This window comes from Harpegnathos saltator, unplaced genomic scaffold (assembly GCF_003227715.2).
Source record: "Harpegnathos saltator strain DR-91 unplaced genomic scaffold, Hsal_v8.6 scaffold580, whole genome shotgun sequence".
NCBI lineage: Eukaryota > Metazoa > Arthropoda > Insecta > Hymenoptera > Formicidae > Harpegnathos > Harpegnathos saltator.
Window position 1 is genome coordinate 212,217 of NW_020230405.1, and position 19,054 is coordinate 231,270.

The window sequence follows — 19,054 nt, forward strand, 5'->3', positions numbered from 1 at the left end:
ACTAACTGTCTCCTCCCACGATGTCTTTTAACTTCGCTAATGGCTGAGACTTTTTCCCACTAAGACCAATTCACCCCTTCCTCAAAGGCCATCTCTCTACCCACCCTGATAGCTTCTGCCTCCGATTATCACTATAAAAACCGCGGTAATCCGCCTCCGCGACACTTCTACTTCTACTTCTACTACTACTTCTATTCTGAGAGACAGGAAAAAGAGCAGATTCACATTCACTTAGATTCTGAATTCAAAAGTCAGACCTGTAAAAACGCGTCCTTAGACTCAAATTCGTCTTCGGTTTTGTTTCGGCACTATACACATACTCTTACGTCCTCTGTCTTATTTTTTTTGGGGACAAAAATAAAAATTTAGAATCAGTGCTATTGTGCCATAATTGGACAATTGGAAGGGAGTCGCACAACCCATCCCAACCTACAGAGCAGGAGCCACTTATCAACCGTTATATCTTGTTCATTTCTCGCATCCCAGGAATCACCAGTAAGTTACATTTTCTTTGCTTACTAACTCTTTACTCATATTCCTTCCTTTTTTTTATTATTTCCTCCTTCTTTCACTTCTCATACACACACACATACACACAATATCATTCAAATAAATTATAATAAACCGCGCCGCATAACTTTCTGTTGTCACTCTTATTTTAATAAATTTGGTATTAATTTATTTCCATCAGTTAATTTCAAAATCACCCCACCCTTCCAACAGTCAACTCATGGTCCTATCCCCGGTAAAGGGATTCGCGTCCCTGACCGAAAAACGGACCGCTCGTCGTACGTCGGTGCCCGAGTAAAGGGACCCGTCGGGTCCCTGACCCGTTCACTGACACGCGTGTACGAACGAGGTTCGCCTTACTCGCGAACGAAAAGGTTGCGTTCTTCCTCTAGGACATAACAATATTCAGATTTAAATTCAGAGTTCAACAAGAGATCTTCAGTCGAAGCGCTATTACAAATATATGGATGTCACATATGTATCATTTAATTGAAACATTTAAATCAAACTTTAAATAATTATCTGAGTATTTTTATAAATAATTAGACAAGTTTCAAATGACAAATATTAACTGATGCATATATAAGTCAAAAAATGGTTCCAAGTTTCTCACATAAAATCGCTTCGTTCTCATACACTTAGCGTACGTCTTTTTGTAATTTTATCAATACAAAAGCGTCCAAGAGAAACATAACCTATATATGTCATTATATATGTCATTATATATGTTTCATTTAAAATATGTATAAGATAGTCTCCATCTCCTGAAAATAAAATATATTATTAATTCGATATTATCATGTATTAATTTATTAGGTGTACAAATGAATAATCCAATTTTTTCAGCTACATTCAAGGTTTATTTTAAAAGAAAGTAAATTAAATTGTCCAATCAAAGTATTCGCCGTTGCTTTCTATAACTTTAAGCCATCTTTCAGGCAGCTGCACAATGGGCCAGAAGTCCACTGTGGTTGGCCAAAATACAATTTTTTGAACTTACATGAAATCAAACATTTGTGATATTATCTATTTATATACCTTTCCTACAGTAAATGTTGAAATATTGTTGCTTTATGTTAGTTGGTATTGCTTGTGGAAAGATTTGAATGTAGAAAACTGTGTTTGCAAATCTAAACGTTCTATGACTTTCGTACACCTTTTGCTATGAATCTTTTCTTATCAGATATTATATCAGTACATTCCTATTATTAAATTGAACAAATAAAGTTATTTTTATCAATATATGAAGTTCTTCATGGTATATTGACTTTGTTTCGTTTGATAAAACTAATAATTTCAAATCTTATAGTACACTTGTTCAATTTCAAATGAAACTTTCCCTGAGCTTGCATTCTAAAATCAATCATATGATACGTCAACTTGCTCATAAGGATATGCAGTATAACTTGAATAGGCGCCTTTTTGTCGATTTTTTATTACAACGCCAGAGAAAAATCATATTTGATACCGTAAGTCGCACTTACTTGAATACATGGTAAGCTAGAAGATCCTATGAACTATCGAGAATTCGAGATTTTGTCAAATTTGTTTCCAAACTGATAAGAATAGTGTTTCAAAGTTGCCGATTTTGAATACATTCATCGCGATGCGATGTCACGTCTCCAGATATCTTAACCCCTTCGCTGTGGACACCTAAATTGCACAAGTGGGCTCAAACTGCGCAGCATTAAGTAATAAGTCAAATGTGACAAATAAATATGTACAAACGGTTTACGAGGTCACTGAATAAGAATTTGTTGTTAAAATTTCAAGATTCAAAATGGCTGATCCAATATGGTAGCCAAAACAATTAAAATCTATCTGATTACTATGAAACTCCATATCTAGACATTTTTCGGATCGCTGAATATGAATCTGTAGTCAAATTTTCAAAATTCAAAATGGCGGTTCCAATATGGCAGCCAAAATTAAAGATCTATGTGTTGTTATGAACCTCGGTATCTAGGGGTTTTTCGTGTCGATGAGTATGAATTCAGTATCAAACTTTCAAAATACAAAGTAACGGATCCAATATGGCGGCCAAAAAATTAAATCTATCTGATTGTTATGACACTCAGTATCTAGGCATTTTTCGAATCGCCGAATACGAATCTGTGGTCAAAATTTCAAAATTCGAAATGGCGGTTCCAATATGGCGGCCAAAATAATAATAATAATAATGAATCTTCAATGTTGAATTAAAAATTTTTTACTTCAGCAAAGTCGAAATAATCGTCCGTCATATTGGATTCACCATTTTGAATTTATGATTTTTGAATACGGATTTGAAATCAGCGACCCCGAAAACCTACTAATACCAAAGAGCTTTGGCAAGCCCCATGCACAAAATGCCCGTTTTCGGTACCTCGATTTTGAAACATTTTTATGCCAAATGGTTACTTATGATGACCCAAAAATCCCTACAAAATTTCAAGATGAGCATATGCCCCGTTTAAGAAATATAGGGGGTCAGAGTTGACCATGTCCAATTAAAAAATGTAGCAGCTTCACATTTATACTCTAATAATAATGTTCAAAAAATTCAGCCGAAATGGTTCAATTAAGATTTTTGACTGCTGATTACGAATCTGAAGTCAGATTTTAAAAATTCAAAATGGTGGATTCAATATGGTGGACGAATTTTTCTTAAATTTATCAGATTCACTTGAAACTCGTTACTCAGGGGTTTTTGGGGTTCACCAAATACGAAAGAGATATCAGATTTTCAAAATAACGGATCCTACATATCCAACAAAGGCAAGATGTAATAATCCAATCAACGAAGGCAAGATGTAATGCCAAATCCAACCAACAAAGGCAAGATGTAATGTCAAATCCAACCAACAAAGGCAAGATGTAATGCATAATCCAACCAACGAAGGCAAGGTGTAATGTCAAATCCAACCAACAAAGGCAAGATGTAATGCATAATCCAACCAACAAAGGCAAGATGTAATGCCAAATCCAACCAACAAAGGCAAGATGTAATTGAGATTCCAGCCAACAAAGGCAAGTTGTAATGTAGATTCTTTAGTTTTCTGTCAATGTGAGGAAGAATAGGTCCATTGTAGGATAAAATAGATTCTATGTAGGGTCAAAGTAGGTTTAATGTAGTGACAAAGAAGATTTAGTGTTGGTTAAAAGTTAGTTAACCGTTAGATTCGTAATCAGCGACCCCAAAAACCCCCGAGCAACGAGTTTCAAGTTTCAATCTGATGAATTTAAGAAAAATTCGTCCGCCATATTGGATCCGCCGTTTTGAATTTTTAAAATCTGACTTCAGACTCGTAATCAGCAGCCAAAAATCTTAAAAGAACCATTTCGGCTGAATATTTTGGACATTATTATTGGAGTATAAATGTGAAGCTGCTATATTTTTTAATTGGACATGGTCAACTGTTACGTCCTGGAGGAGGAACGCAACTTGACGCTTGCTTTCGCAAGCTCCGACGTACTCGCAAATCTGCGGAACAGATCAAGGATCGGAATGACCCCTTTATCTAGCGCAGGCGTACGTCGGTGGTCCTTTATTTAGGTCAAGGAACTGAATCCTTTTACCTGGGATAGGACTTGAGCGACAGTTAAGGAAAGGGAGCATTTTTGGTTGAGAATAATTTTTTGGAAAACGTGATTGGTTTACAATTACAAACAACTTGTTTTATTAGTGACTAGACGGAAGTTCACAATGAAATTAAATTTGTAAGATTTTATAATGTGTCCGTATACCAGGTATGTCGGTAATTACTTTCCAGTTTTTGTAACAGATATCACTAGCCATAAGTATGCAATGTTATGATTTGATACATATGTCATTTTATTCTACTGACATTAACCTCAAAACTGCATAAGTTACGTTCCTCCAAAATAACAGCGTTATAGATTAATAATTTTTTGAAAATGTCGAGTTTTGTGCCTGAAAATGTACATTTGCGGCACGCATTACTTTTCTTGTGTAATCAAAAGAAAAAAGCCGCTGAAAGTCATCGTTTGCTGGTAGAGACTTACGGTGAGCATGCTCCAACCATAAGAACATGTGAAACGTGGTTTCGACAATTCAAATGTGGTGATTTCAACGTTCAAGACAAAAAACGTCTTGGTAGGCCAAAAACGTTTGAAGATGCGGAATTGCAGGAGTTATTGGATGAAGACCCAACACAAACTCAAAAACAATTGGCAGAAAAGTTGAATGTGAGCCGAGTAGCAATTTGTGAACGATTGCAAGCGATGGGAAAGATCCAAAAGATGGGAAGATGGGTGCCACATGAATTAAATGACAGGCAATTGGAAAATCGAAAAATTGTCAGTGAAATGCTGCTTCATAGGTATGAAAGGAAGTCATTTCTGCATCGAATAGTAACGGGTGATGAAAAATGGATTTATTTCGAAAATCCCAAGCGAAAAAAATCATGGTTATCACCTGGCGAAGGCGGCCCATCGACTGCAAGGCCAAATCGCTTTGGTCTCAAGACCATGCTCTGTGTCTGGTGGGACCAGGTTGGTGTCGTATATTATGAACTATTGAAACCTGGAGAAACAGTTAATACTGATCGCTACCAACAACAAATGATCAATTTGAACTGTGCATTGATCGAAAAACGTCCACAATACGCTCAAAGACATGATAAATGTTATTTTGCAGCATGACAACGCGCCGTCTCATACAGCAAAACCAGTCAAAGAAGTGTTGAAATCACTTGGATGGGAAGTTTTATCGCACCCGCCGTACTCTCCAGACCTGGCTTCATCCGACTACTACCTTTTCGCATCGATGGGGCACGCGCTTGCAGAGCAGTACTTCGCCGATTTCGAAGAAGTTAAAAAATGGCTCGATGAATGGTTTAGCTCAAAGGAGAAACAGTTCTTTTGGAATGGCCATAAATTGCCTGAGAGATGGGCAAAATATATAGAATCAAATGGCCAATATTTTGAATAAATATATTTTAACTATCCATTGTAAATAACGTGTTTTCTTTAGCGAAAAAACCGGAAAGGAATTACCGACACACCTGGTACATATGTGGTTAACAATCAGAACAATGATTCTCGATTACTCAGAACAATATTCCGTGTTCGTTATGTCCGATTGTGATCGAAAGGACTGAGCCACTGACACCGGATTTAACAATTAAGGAGGAATGCCAAGGGGGATAGAAAACGGAAGTAAAATGAAAGGAAAAGAAAAGAGAGAGAAGAAAAGATAAACAAAATGAAATGAAGGAGGTCACTCAGGTAAAAGGAAATATAAACAACTTACTGCTGGACTTCTCTGATCTTAGTAGACAATGAAAGGTGTGGTTGCTGCGTCTCTGTGAGGACAGATGCCTCACGTTCTGCGCCAAGGACAGGCAGCTGGTTTCGGCAGGATCGCTCTCAATGGCCCAAGAAGGCACATGATCGTTGCACCGAATAATTGACAAGTGAAGAATACTGGTCGGTCTAAGCCACAAGTTGGCTTGATTGTTAAGAAACCCTGAAGGGGTGCTGGAGAGAAGCGTCTGTCCTGAGTGCTGGATCCGTGAGAAGTGAGTGAGGCTTTTGACTTTCCTCAAAAATTCAGCTCGGTTGAGAGAGTGGGGTTTTGCGGAAAATGTTCCAGAAGATTATTTTATAGGAGATAAAATGCATGTGGCAATAAGAGGATTTCGAAAGTCTTTTGTAAGTAAAAAAAACGTGGCAGCTACCTTAACAAGTAAATATCGTTATTTCTAAGAACGATGTCGTGGTACTGTTATCAATGATTAAGCGCATGGGAAACAGGATAGGAGTTGGTTCAAGATTGTTAGTATTTTCGGGGTATCGAAAATTCCAGAGATATCGTCGTGTGGTATCATGCCTGAGCGCATTCGGCCATGTGATAAGTAATAAATTAGATTTCCCTTATTTATAAAAGAAGCCTAGGGTCCGCTGAGTCAGCAGGACGTAACACAACTTTGACCCCCTATATTTCTTAAACGGGGCATATGCTCATCTTGAAATTTTGCAAGGATTTTTGGGTCATCATAAATAACCATTTGGCATAAAAAAATTTTCAAAAATCGAGGTACCGAAAGCGGGCATTTTTGCCGATGCTTTCTCAGCACATTTGGACTATTTTTAGTATTTTCATCCGCCATATTGGATCCGTCATTTTTAATTTCGAAATTTGGACATCAGAAATGGAATCAGCGATGCAGAAAACCTTATATAATCATATAATTGCTAGATATTTACATGTGTTTAACAAGATATGAATTTTGGCCAGTGTCACCGGTCTCCTGGCCCACTGTGAGCTGATGAATTCCATCTCGGAAAAATGTTACGTCTCTGGACACGATAAAGTCGTCAAGTCATTTTCGGATCTCATCTACTGATTGGAAGTGCACATCGGACAAGGCGTGTTGCATCGACCGAAGCAAGTGATAATCGGATGGAGCAATGTCTGGTGAATACGCCGGGTGCTGCAAGACGCCCCAGTCAAGACACATTATGGTGTCTCTTGTATTGAAAGCAATATGTGGCCTGGCGTTGTCACGCAACAATTTCACTGGACGTTCTCCTTTGCCAGTATACGGGCGTTTTCCTTCCAATTCTTGACTCAAGCAGATTAATTGACGTTGGTAGCAGTCCGCAGTAACTGTTTCACCCGGTTCCAATAACTCATAATAAAGCATGCCCTTGATATCTCACCAAACGCAGAGAAGAACCTTCTTTCCGAAGCGATTAGGTTTTGCGACCGATTTTGATGATTCGCCGGAATTTACCCATGACTTTCTGCGTTTCGGATTGTCATAGAGTATCCATTTCTCATCGCCCGTAACGATTTTCCACAAGAAAGACTTTCGACGCTGCTTATTAAGAAGAGAAAGACACGCTGCCACTCGTTGATTTTTGTTGGTTTCAGTGAGTTCAGTGAGTGGCTGGGTAGCCTTGTGAAAAACGACATTTTTTGGCTACTAAAACCTAATTATTTCGATAACCTGACGTGATAGAGAAATTCTAAGACCGGATTCATATTCAGCGGACAAAATTACATAGGAAATGACCTTTGACATCCAAAACACAAAATCATACGGACCTGTGTAATCGGTTGAATATTGTAAAAAACAGCATTTTTTGGTTATTTTAACCTAATTATCTCGAAGACCTGACGTGATAGAGAAATTCTAAGGCCGGATTCGTATTCAGTGGACAAAATTACGTAGGAAATGATCATTGAAATTCAAAACGCAAAATCAGATGTCCTGACCTGTGTCATCAATTTCCTTAAATATATTTAATAATTTGTGTTTTTACTATTATCAGCTATGTCCGTACCTAAGTTCTCCGTAATAATATCATAAGAATCTTTTGTACAATTGTCTTGAATACTAAGAATCTCAAACGAATTTTCGATTGGCTTAGGTAAGGCCTTGAACTGTGTCTCATCTTCAGGCAATGACAAACATACGAGGATAGTCCTAGAAGTACCTGACGTATAGATGGCGGTTGTTGTTTGAAAAGAATGACTATGGTAGAAAGCAGCCCCCTCCGACTCAAGCTTTTGCTTGTGCAGTTAATGACCAAAAAGTTGTAGGTGGCGCCTCAATCTAGTTGTCCGATGCAAAATCCGTAAAATTGGCAGAGTACGTAAACAACGTCTTTATTATTGTGTCGTGTTCTAAATATTTTGCACTGTACTTTTGTATATAAAATATAAAAAAATGTATATATAGTATAATAAAAAGGAATATATAGTATGTTGTGTGATACTAATTGTTATAAGTATAATAATTTTTTGTATATTTTCAATCATACGTGTTTAAAAGAAGTTTTATCTAACATATAAGAAATAATAAACAATATAACAATAATAACAAAATATTATAAATTATATTTTTATTCTCAAAATTAATTTACGTTTTATAATGTTTGGATAGTTTTTTTATATGCTGGTTATCTTTTTTAGTATTATTTAATTCGCGGCAATATTGTGACAATCTTATTTGCAAGTAGTAATGTACAATATAAGAAATTATATCTATTTTATGTTCCTCGCAAGGAAAAGTTAACATATTAGATTCAATAATATTGCTTAACACAGCATCTGCAACATTGAATTGATTGCAATGTTTCGTAAACATACGTTCCAATTGTTTTAAAAAATTATGAAAACCTACATTGGGATGAACAAAAGGTTTAAGAAGCATATCATTTAATTTTGCTTTTCTGTTAGATGCTTCAGGATTTTTAGTAAGTGCTCGTATACATAAAGAACATGTTGTAAACTTCAACAATTGCTGACAAATGCGTCCAGTAATATAATATACAATGCAATCAAAAGTAGCAAGTGTAGCATAATCATGTTCATATTCAAAAACATCATAAATATCCCACTCGTCATTTCTAATAGCATAATTTAATTGTGACTTTATATCAGCAATCAATAATCCTGATTCTGTCTTAGAATTTTGATACAGAGATTTAATGTCGTTTAAAGAAATCAAGGGTGACTTTACTTCTTTTTCGATCATGCAATTTCCACATTTTGGTGGAGACAGGATGGAATAGGAACATAGAATTTTATAAATTTGTAAAAATGTCGGAGTTGCAGGATGATCATTAGATCCTCCTGCTTGGCGAACACATCTAAAAAACCGCTGCAAGTATTATAAATATATACAGTGTATAACAGACACAATGTTTTTATGTGTGTGTACCATTCAAAATAAATATAAAAATATAAATGAAAAAGAGGAAATAAGATTAATTATTGAAACTAGTAGAAATATATAAAATAATTATAATTACTGAGACAACTACAAATTATAGCTGATTATCAAAACCGATTTTCAAGTCCGAGAAATAGGGTGGATTTCACCAAGTTAAGTTAATTTAATTAGTCGATTAAATTTAGCTTTTCCATTGGAACTGATCAGTTGCATCGTTCTTAGACAAATAATAATAATATAATTGATTTGTTCCAATGGAGAAACTGAATTTCATGCACCGATTAAATTAACTTGCCTTGGTGAAACCCACTCATACTGTTTTGCATAAGAGTCCAGATCCACAATAAATATTTTAAGGATTATGCATTAATAAATTTACCAATCACAGTCGAATATAAGAAGAATCGTCCAACGAGATTAGTCAGTTTCTGAACGCTTGAAGCTTATTACATCTATTGAAGACTCGGACTAATGCAATAAGTTTCTCATATAAAACAAACCTCGAGAGCATCTTGATTTATATTCCCTGACAATATACATTGAAAATTAAACTTGCTTGTTAAATAAGAAGTAATTTCTATCATGGAATGTAAAGTGACGCGAAGTCCTTCCGCAGTCTGTCGAGTAAGAAACTCATTATTCGTAATGGTTCCTTCTTCCATTAGATCTTCCCATTGGTCCAACTTTTGTAGAGATTCTTGTAGGAGCTGTAATATTGAAAAACAATAACATTTAATAAATGCGTTATATCCATACTAAGTTGAGGTTTGTTTCTCAGAACATAGTGCAAAAGGAACATAACGATAAGTACTACATACTAAATAATCTTTATTTCCTGGTTTCAACCCATTTTGACATTTTTTTCTATTCAAGAAATCAAACATGGAATTTATCCACTCGCAGAACTCAGCAGTAGCAGTACTATCTTCTAACTCATGATAGTATGCACTGTAAAAACGTAGCTCTTTTGCAACGGACTTGCTGAGAACCTGGAATGATGAATGTTGTACTTATAGTAGAATTTCTTTAATTAGAATTGTATAACACAGTCATATCATTTACCTGTACAGCTAAACGGACTCGCATTTTTGAAGAATTTTGTAATTCCAAATGATGTTTTGTTATCCTGGGACAGATGGGCATTGGCATATCACGATCAATTTCATATAATTTTTCGAAATGTTTCCATGAAATTGCAGGTCTTTCTGATTTCATCTGTATGATATATTTATAGATACAGTAGAATAATACTTCCAATACAATTAATTATAAGAGAGTGTTAACTAGTATTACAATTATAAAATATTTTTATAAATATTAATATATTCTAGAAATATAAGTTTGAAATAATTATTTTATGGTAATATGCATGTATTAGCATACCTTTAAATTGTGAACATATAATCGGTTTCGAATCGTTTTTACAATATGTGGTGTGTCAGAGAATACAAAAATTTTTCTCCATTTGTCAAGTACATGTATAAACCAACTTTTCAGTTCACTTTTTTTTCCTGATATGCCCATTTTACTCCAAAATTTTCCATTTGTTGCTGCACTATCAGTGACAATACCATGAATTTTAACATCAGCATTTTCTAATAGAATTATGGCTTTGATATAAGTTCTGCTAATACTATTCCTGAAGTTGGCCCTCTCGAAGCAAACACACATATAGGTTGTGCTGCATGTAACGCATGCAATGGCTGATACATGAATACAAGTGCATGGTTTGCTTTGTCATCAAAACTTTCAGCCTTTACATTATTATTATTTCCAAAATCGACTAGACCAGTTAAAGTTAAATTATTTGATTTTACGTGTACACTTTCGCGCGTGGCCATTTCATCTATTAATAATATGCCATGCCTTTCTTGTTCATTTCTTTCTTGTATTTTAGCTCGGAAAAGTTCAATAAAATTTGGATCAAACCCACAACATGACTTTATGCAAGATAGATATCTGCAATAAAAATAAGTATTTTAACTGAAAAATATTTGTACATATTAAAACATACTTATAATTATATTTACATCTACATTTATATTAAAACAAAATACTAATAAATACATTTGTAAGAGTATATATTTAGAAACAGTGTATTTTTTTTAAATTATACCTGCGTATAGTACTTGGAGATGGCAGTGGCAATATGTTATTATTTAAAATAAAATGGTATCCCTTCGGAGATTTCATATGAAACAACAAACATAGTAAAATCCATTTATCCGAATAACGTCTACCTTTAGTATTCTTTTTCAATGAAGCAGATAATATTTCTCGGAGAGCTTCTTGTTCATTAAGCGGAATATTTTTTTCCGCCATTGTATGTTCTAATATTTTTATATCTTTTGTATTAAAACTTTTTTGTATCTCTTCTAGTTTTTTAATAGTTAATATTTGACGGGATTTACATTGCACTATAGCATGTTTTTCTTTTCGCATATCATCAATTATTTTTTTCTTTGTTGGTGATAAGTTATCCATTCTAATTCGTTTTGCATCACTGTCTTTATTGTTCGAACGCTTTCTCTTTCTGTCTAAAATGTAACTAATACTTTTACAAAAGTTGCATTGAGTTGCATTTTTCAATACTACAGGACATTTTTCATGTCTTAATGCATTTTTACTTTAAGTTGCAACTTTTATTGCAACACTAATATATTCTATTTCATACATATTTTTGTAACCTTCGCATATGTTTAACTTTTCAACTGTCTTTATCAAGTCTTCTAATATATTTAGGGATGACAAAATTTCGCTATTTACACCAAATATGTTTAAATTTAATGGTTTTCCTAAAGTTTTTACTTGTATTCTCATGTCTTCAGTTATCCATATTTCTTTTAAGCAAATTAGCTTATTTTCTTTTTCAATGGTTTTACATATCATCTTATTAAATATTATAACTGAGGTATTGTCTAGTGATAATACATTTCTCGTCCAACCAATTGGAACATAATGTTTATCATTACATTTCAACTCATTAAATGTTACAAAGCTTTCATTTTCTTTCATATTATCTAAGCTTTCTTTGTCGTCAGTATTATCTAATTTTTCTATTTCTCTAGTATTATCTAAGCTTTTTTGTTTTTCAATATTATTTAAGCTTTTATTTTTGTCGGTGTTATTACTTTTTCTTGATAATAAACTTTCTGTATTGTCTGTCATATTATTTTCATTTGGAAATTCTGTCCAAGGAAACAGCGTATGTATCGCACCTTGCTTAAGATATGGTCTCCTTAATGTAATCTACAATATCAATATTAATTATTCCTCAATTACATTGAATGATCACTTAATATTTCATGCAATATACAAATATTATATTTCTTAGTAATAGCACACAATATATTATTTTTGATAACATACCTCTTGAATAATGTCACCATTGTTATTGTAAAAAATTTTTTTACGGACAATATCATGTTCTGCAAAATGTTTATGACAAAAACAATGTGAAGCATTTAAAATGATATCCCTCCTTCGCGATGCTATTTGCCATTTCTTGGCTTCATCATTATTTTTAGGTACATGAAAAAAATTTACCTTTTCGAAATTAATCTTGTACCCTGATGTGCAATCGACAGATATGCATCTCATCGTTTTAGCGCTTTAGTCTATGTAATACAAAATACAATTTTCTTTAACAATCAACACGAAAGAAAAAAATCTAACCTCAACGTATATATAACGGTATATAAGAATAGAACGAGGAAAATATCTACTTATGTATGTATACATATCACATGGAATATTATATTTTAGCTGCAATGATCTTTCAATATCACAATTAATTATAATTGTAATATGTATTGTACACAACACCAATTAATGCACTTTTATGATGACCTATATGACCTATATATACTAAGAGGCCAACTAAATAGTAACGCCACCTACAACTTTTTGGTCAATAACTGCACACATATCGTATAAGTAAAATAGAAGAGTCGGGTAGGGCTGGTAGAAAGCATCAACCTTATAAAGCTTAAGCTTGAAGTTTGACGACATTACGTTGTTTAGTACTTGTTTGGCAGCCATCAATAGTGAACGCTCTCAGTGAATTTATAAACATGCAAAAAATTGGTCATCGTTATGTGATATAATACTTTCATTTGAAAGGCCTCAGTTCAACCAATATCAAAGCGGAGCTAGATTCTACTCTGGAGGAGTCTGCTCCTTCGTTTACAACATAAAATATTGGGTGGCAGCGTTTAAATGAGGCCGTACGAGCAGTCAAGACGAACATCGCAATGGTCGACCAAATGAGGTGACCACGCCAGAAATGGTAAAGAAAATCCACCGAATAGTATTGGATGACCGTCGATTGAAAGTGCGCGAGTTAGCAGACATGGTAGACATTTCAGAAAGTGCTGTACATCGCATATTGACTGAAAATTTGGACATGAGACAGCTGTGCGCAAGATGGGTGCCGCAATTACTCACAATGGAACAAAAACAGCGTCGTGAAGATGTTTCAATCGAGTGTTTGGCGAAGTTTCACATCAATAAAGCCGAGTTTTGCGTCGATTCATAACCATGGATGAAACATGGGTCCATCACTTCACACCTGAGACGAAGGAACAATCAAAACAATGGGCTTAAAGGGGGAGAACCGGCTCCAAAGAAGGCGAAGACAGTTCCATCACTTCACACCTGAGACGATGGAATAATCAAAACAATGGACTGAAAGGGGAGAATCAGCTCCAAAAAAGGCGAAGATAGTTCCATCTGCAGGCAAGGCCATGACGTCAGTTTTTTGGGATGCGCGTGGGATAATTTTCATTGATTATCTTTAGAAAGGAAAAACAATCAACAGCGAGTATTATGCGAACTTATTGCAGCGTTTGAGTGATGAAATCAAGAAAAAACCGGCCGCATTTGGCGAAAAAGAAAGTTTTGTTTTATCAAGACAATGCACCAGTACACACATCCGTTATCGCGATGGTCAAAATCAATGAGTTAAAGTTCGAATTGTTTCTTCACGCACCTTATTCACCAGATTTAGCCCCCTCGGATTATTTTCTGTTTCCAAACTTGAAAAAATGGCTCGGTGGTAAAAGATTTGCCAACAATGAAGAGGTGGAGTCTGCGGTTGATGGCTATTTTGAAGGGTTCGACGATTCTCACTATAAACAGGGTATCGAAGCTATTGAACATCGCTGGGAAAAGTGTATTGAGCTAAAAGGAGACTATGTAGAGAAATAAAGATATTTTTTCCCAAATTTTTTATGGTTTCTTCGTTAGGTCGGGTACTTCTGGGACTACCCTCGTAATTTATTATCATACAGTGGCGTGCAAAAGTTTCGAGCCATAGTGTCTTTTTAAGATACATGACAATATACTGATTTGCTCTAAAAATTAATTATATAAAATAGTTGACATAATATTCTTACAAATAATAGTATAGTTACAAAATTTTGAAATTACATAGTTTCTAATTATTTAGTCATATGATATTTACATGTGTTCAAAAGTATTGAGCCATATTCTTGTTGTGACTTTATGAGTCCAGTTTGTTTACGTTTCTTATGAAACTCTTTCGTAAATATTTGCTTTAACTAAGGTTCAGTCTATTGTCTACTGCAATGTCGAAACATACAAGACTTCAGTTACGGGAAGCCGTGATTAATCTTTCTTAACAAGGAAAGGTTTCTCGCGAAATTGCTAATTGCTTATTAATTGATAAAAGTACTGTAAATAGGATTATTGCTAAATATAAGTTGACGAACTCTATAGCTGATAAACCAGAAACGGTATACCTTGCAAAACTACAAAGCGTGTCGATAAAATGATAAAAGAAAGTCGATAGCAGATGTTAGAAAGCTGCCATGGATATTTCTCGAGAACTACGAGAAGAAAATCTTGCTGATATTAGTCGAAGTACAATATCTCGACGTCTAAGGGAAGTAGGACTGTTAGGACGTGCTGGTGTAAAAAACCCATTAATTAGTGCAAAAAATAAGAAAGTTCGATTAGATTTTGCAAGGAAATTTGAACATTGGACTGAAGTTGATTAGCGAAAAGTACTTTTCTCTGACGAGTTAAAGTTTCAGTTACTCGGAAGTGACGGTAGAAAGTATATACAACGTCCAACAGGCACAAGATATAACTCAAGATACCAAGTTCTTACCATAAAACATGGTGGAGGTAACGTAATGATTTGGGGATCATTTTCTTATAATGGAGTTAGTCCATTAGTTGAGATCACGGATATTAAGGACGCTATAATATATTGAAATATATTGACACAGCATATGCTGCCATATGCAACTCGAAACATGTCACGTGGTTGGATTTTCCAACAAGATAACGATCCCAAACATTCATCAAAACTAATAAAAGAATTTTTCATCGTGAAAGAAATGCGAGTTCTTGACTGGCCCTCGCAATCGTCGGACTTGAATCCTACTGAGCATTTGTGGCAAGAATTCAAACTGCGTACAGAACATAAGAAACACTCCAATAAAGCTGAATTGTGACAAGATTTGCAAACTAAATGGCAAAATTTACCTCAAGATCGCATTTCTAATTTAATAGCATCAATGTCTCGCCGTTGTGTTGCAGTGATTGCTTCTAAAGGCATGGCAATGAAATATTAAGTTTAAAAAAACGTTGACAACATTTTCTGCTATTATTTTTCAATAATATATTTTTCTTATGCATAAGAAAACTTTTTGGCGCAATACTTTTGTACTATTTGTAATAAGACATTGTATAAAAATAAAGTATTTAGAATTATTAAGAGAATTATTAAAGTTTATATAATTGTAGGACAAAAAAATATATTTTGTTTATATATATATGTAAAATTTTTAACGTTCATTATGAAATGAATATATAATAATAATTGTGTGGCTCAAAAGTTTTGCACGCCACCGTATATTATGTCTCTACCGAACAACAGATCTGTATCAAATGTGGTGTTTGGAACAATAAATAATATAGTGATCAAACCTTGCTCTTCGTAATTTTCTATCGTAATCGTAATCATCCTATTACTTGAATATTCGAACCGTTAACGCTTTTGAAAATTAAATTTTGCGGTCCTTTGTACAATAATTCGTTACCTAATTGTTTTTCATAAAATGTACGCGATACCATGCTAATAAGACATTCTGTATCGAGAATCGCCTTTACCCGACAAATCTTATCATTTATCTTTATTATATTTACAAACGGAACTTGATCATAATTATCATGAGAGACAGAAATCGACAAAACGGTTGCAGACGTAGTGCTAGGCCGTGTCAACGCACTCGATGACTCCATTCGCGCTCTTTGTGGACAATCGCGTGCTAAATGACCCTCTCGATTGCAATGAAAATAATTAAAATGCTTCATTCTGCAATCTTTGGGTAAATGTATTATATTGGGTCTGGGAAAAAGTCCGTGGCTTTTTTTAGTAAAACTCAACTGGTTTTCTTATAGTGTGAAAATGAATTTATTTAAACCAAATATGCTCCATTATTATCGACAATGTTTCGCCACTTTTCGGGTAGAGCCATGATACCATCGGTGAAAAACTTTTGTAGTTTCTGGTTGAAAAATTGAATCAAGTGGTTTTCACAGGCTTCTTTTGAAACCACCTTAAGCTGGTTTCAAAAGAATGGAATTAATTCCGTTGAGAGAGTTCTGCAGAGATCGGAACAAGTGATAGTCAGAGGGTGCTATGTCTGGACTATACGGTGGATGCATCAAAACTTCCCAACCAAGCTCTCGCAATTTTTGACGGGTCATCAAAGAAGTGTGTGGTCGGGCGTTGTCATGATGGAAGACAACACCTTTCCTATTATTCAATTCGGGCCGTTTTCTTTCAATTGCCTGACGTAATCTCTCTAGTTGTCCACAGTAGAGTTGAGAATCAATCGTCTGACTAACTGGAAGTAGCCCATGGTGGATGATTCCCTTCCAGTCCCACCACACATATAGCATCATCTTTTTTGGCGTCAATCCTGGCTTCGCGAACGCTTGTGACGGCTCACCATCCATTATCCACGATCTTTGACGCTTCCGATTGTCGTACTTGATCCATTTTTCATCACCGGTTATGACACGTTTCAGAAATGGCTCGATTTCATTGCGTTTCAGCAGCGCATCGTAGATGTTAATTCGGACTATTACGTTTTCCGCGCTCAACTCATGAGGAACCCATACATCGAGCTTCTTTTTGTAGCCAGCTTTGTGTAAATGGTTCAAAACAGTTTTGTAGCCAATGCCTAGCTCCATACCAATAGCGACACTATTGATATCTTGCTGCACTTTTTCAAGAATTTCATCAGCTTTTTCAGTGATTGGACGACCAAAGAGTGACTCATCTTTCACATCAAAATTACCAGAGCGAAAGCGAGCGAACCATTTCCGCGCAGCAGATTTTGATAAAGTACCTTCACCGTACACAGCACAAATTTTTTCACAAGTCTGCGCAGCGTTCTTCCCTTTGTCGTAATATTAGGTTGTTGCAGATAAAATGACCATTTTTTAATTTTTAATTTAAATTTTTATTCGACACACTTTATATACATCTCATCAATCGATATAGTCTCCCTCCACCTCAATACACTTCCCCCAACGTGATACAAGCGCATCAATGCCTTACACGTAGAAATTAGAAGAGCGAGATGCAAGAAATTCGTTGAACGCATTTTTCACGTCGCTTTCTGTTTGGAATACCTTTTCACTTAAAAAGTTATCCAGGTGCTTAAACAAATGGTAATCAGTTGGAGAAAGGTCAGGAGAATAAGAAGGATGAGGGAGAACTTCACAATTGTATTCTGTTAATGTTTCTGCAGTATTTTTTGCAATATGCGGTCTAGCATTATCATGGAGCAATAACATACCACGTCTATTCAATAACGCCGGTTGTTCAATATGCAGTTTTTCCATCACAACATCAATTTCTTGGCAAAATTTGTCAGCATTTATAGTTTCACCCTTTTTCAAAAACGAAAAATGCACAGTACCCTTGGCAGACCACCATACAGATACCATAACTTTACGTGGATGAAGGCTATTTCGGCATGTGTTTCGGAGCTTGATCAGCATCTAACCACTGGGTAAAACGTCGACGATTGTCATAAAGAACCCACTTTTCATCACACGTTACTATTCGATTCAATATTCCTTCATTATTGTGTTGGGAAAGCAAAGATGAGCTGATTTCCATACGGCGAAGCTTGTTTCTCTCAGTCAATTCATGTGGTTTCCATTTGTCAAGATTTTTTACTTTCCCAATGGCCTTTAGGTGTCGGGAAACAGTGGAATAGTGAACGTTGATGCTGTGTGCAATATCTCGAATTGATAAACGCGAGTCTGCTTCAACCATGTCTTTCAAAACATTGTCATCAATCACTGGTACATGGCCGCGAGGCAAATTGTCGAGATTTGTATCACCAGATCGAAACTTCACAAACCAACGTTTAATGGTTTGATCACTTACAGAACCTTCCCCAAAAGCAGTGTTTATGTTTCGCGTTACCTTGGCCGCACTATGACCAAGTTTGTATTCGTACAAGAATATTATTCGCATTTCCTTACCTTCCATGTCGAAGAGACAGCGATTTTCAACGATATAACCAATGTGATAAAAGTAAGGTTATGCATGCGAATTTACGGGTGAGGCATCTATTTTTCAAATATCACGCATGCAACGACAGCTGCATGAAAAGAGCTGAACTACTCGGCCGGGAAATATGAATTTTGAAAAACGGCCATTTTATTTGCAACAACCTAATAATATTGCAAAATATAGCACAATTTTTCATTACTTTTCTCCATTTTCAAACGCAAACAACATTCCAACCACTTCACCAATTTCGATGTTTGTACACTCAAAGTAACGCTCGAAGTGTCACCTT

The 19,054-nt window shown here is 35.2% G+C and overlaps 1 protein-coding gene across 1 annotated transcript; it reads right to left on the reverse strand.

Annotated features, from left to right (window-relative positions):
* Positions 1 to 18,207: 18,207 nt before the first annotated feature.
* Positions 18,208 to 18,741, reverse strand: LOC112589680 (histone-lysine N-methyltransferase SETMAR-like). Its single transcript, XM_025303981.1, has one exon. The coding sequence runs from the start codon at positions 18,739 to 18,741 to the stop codon at positions 18,208 to 18,210; it is 534 nt and encodes a 177-aa protein (XP_025159766.1).
* Between the last annotated feature and the right edge of the window lie 313 nt (positions 18,742 to 19,054).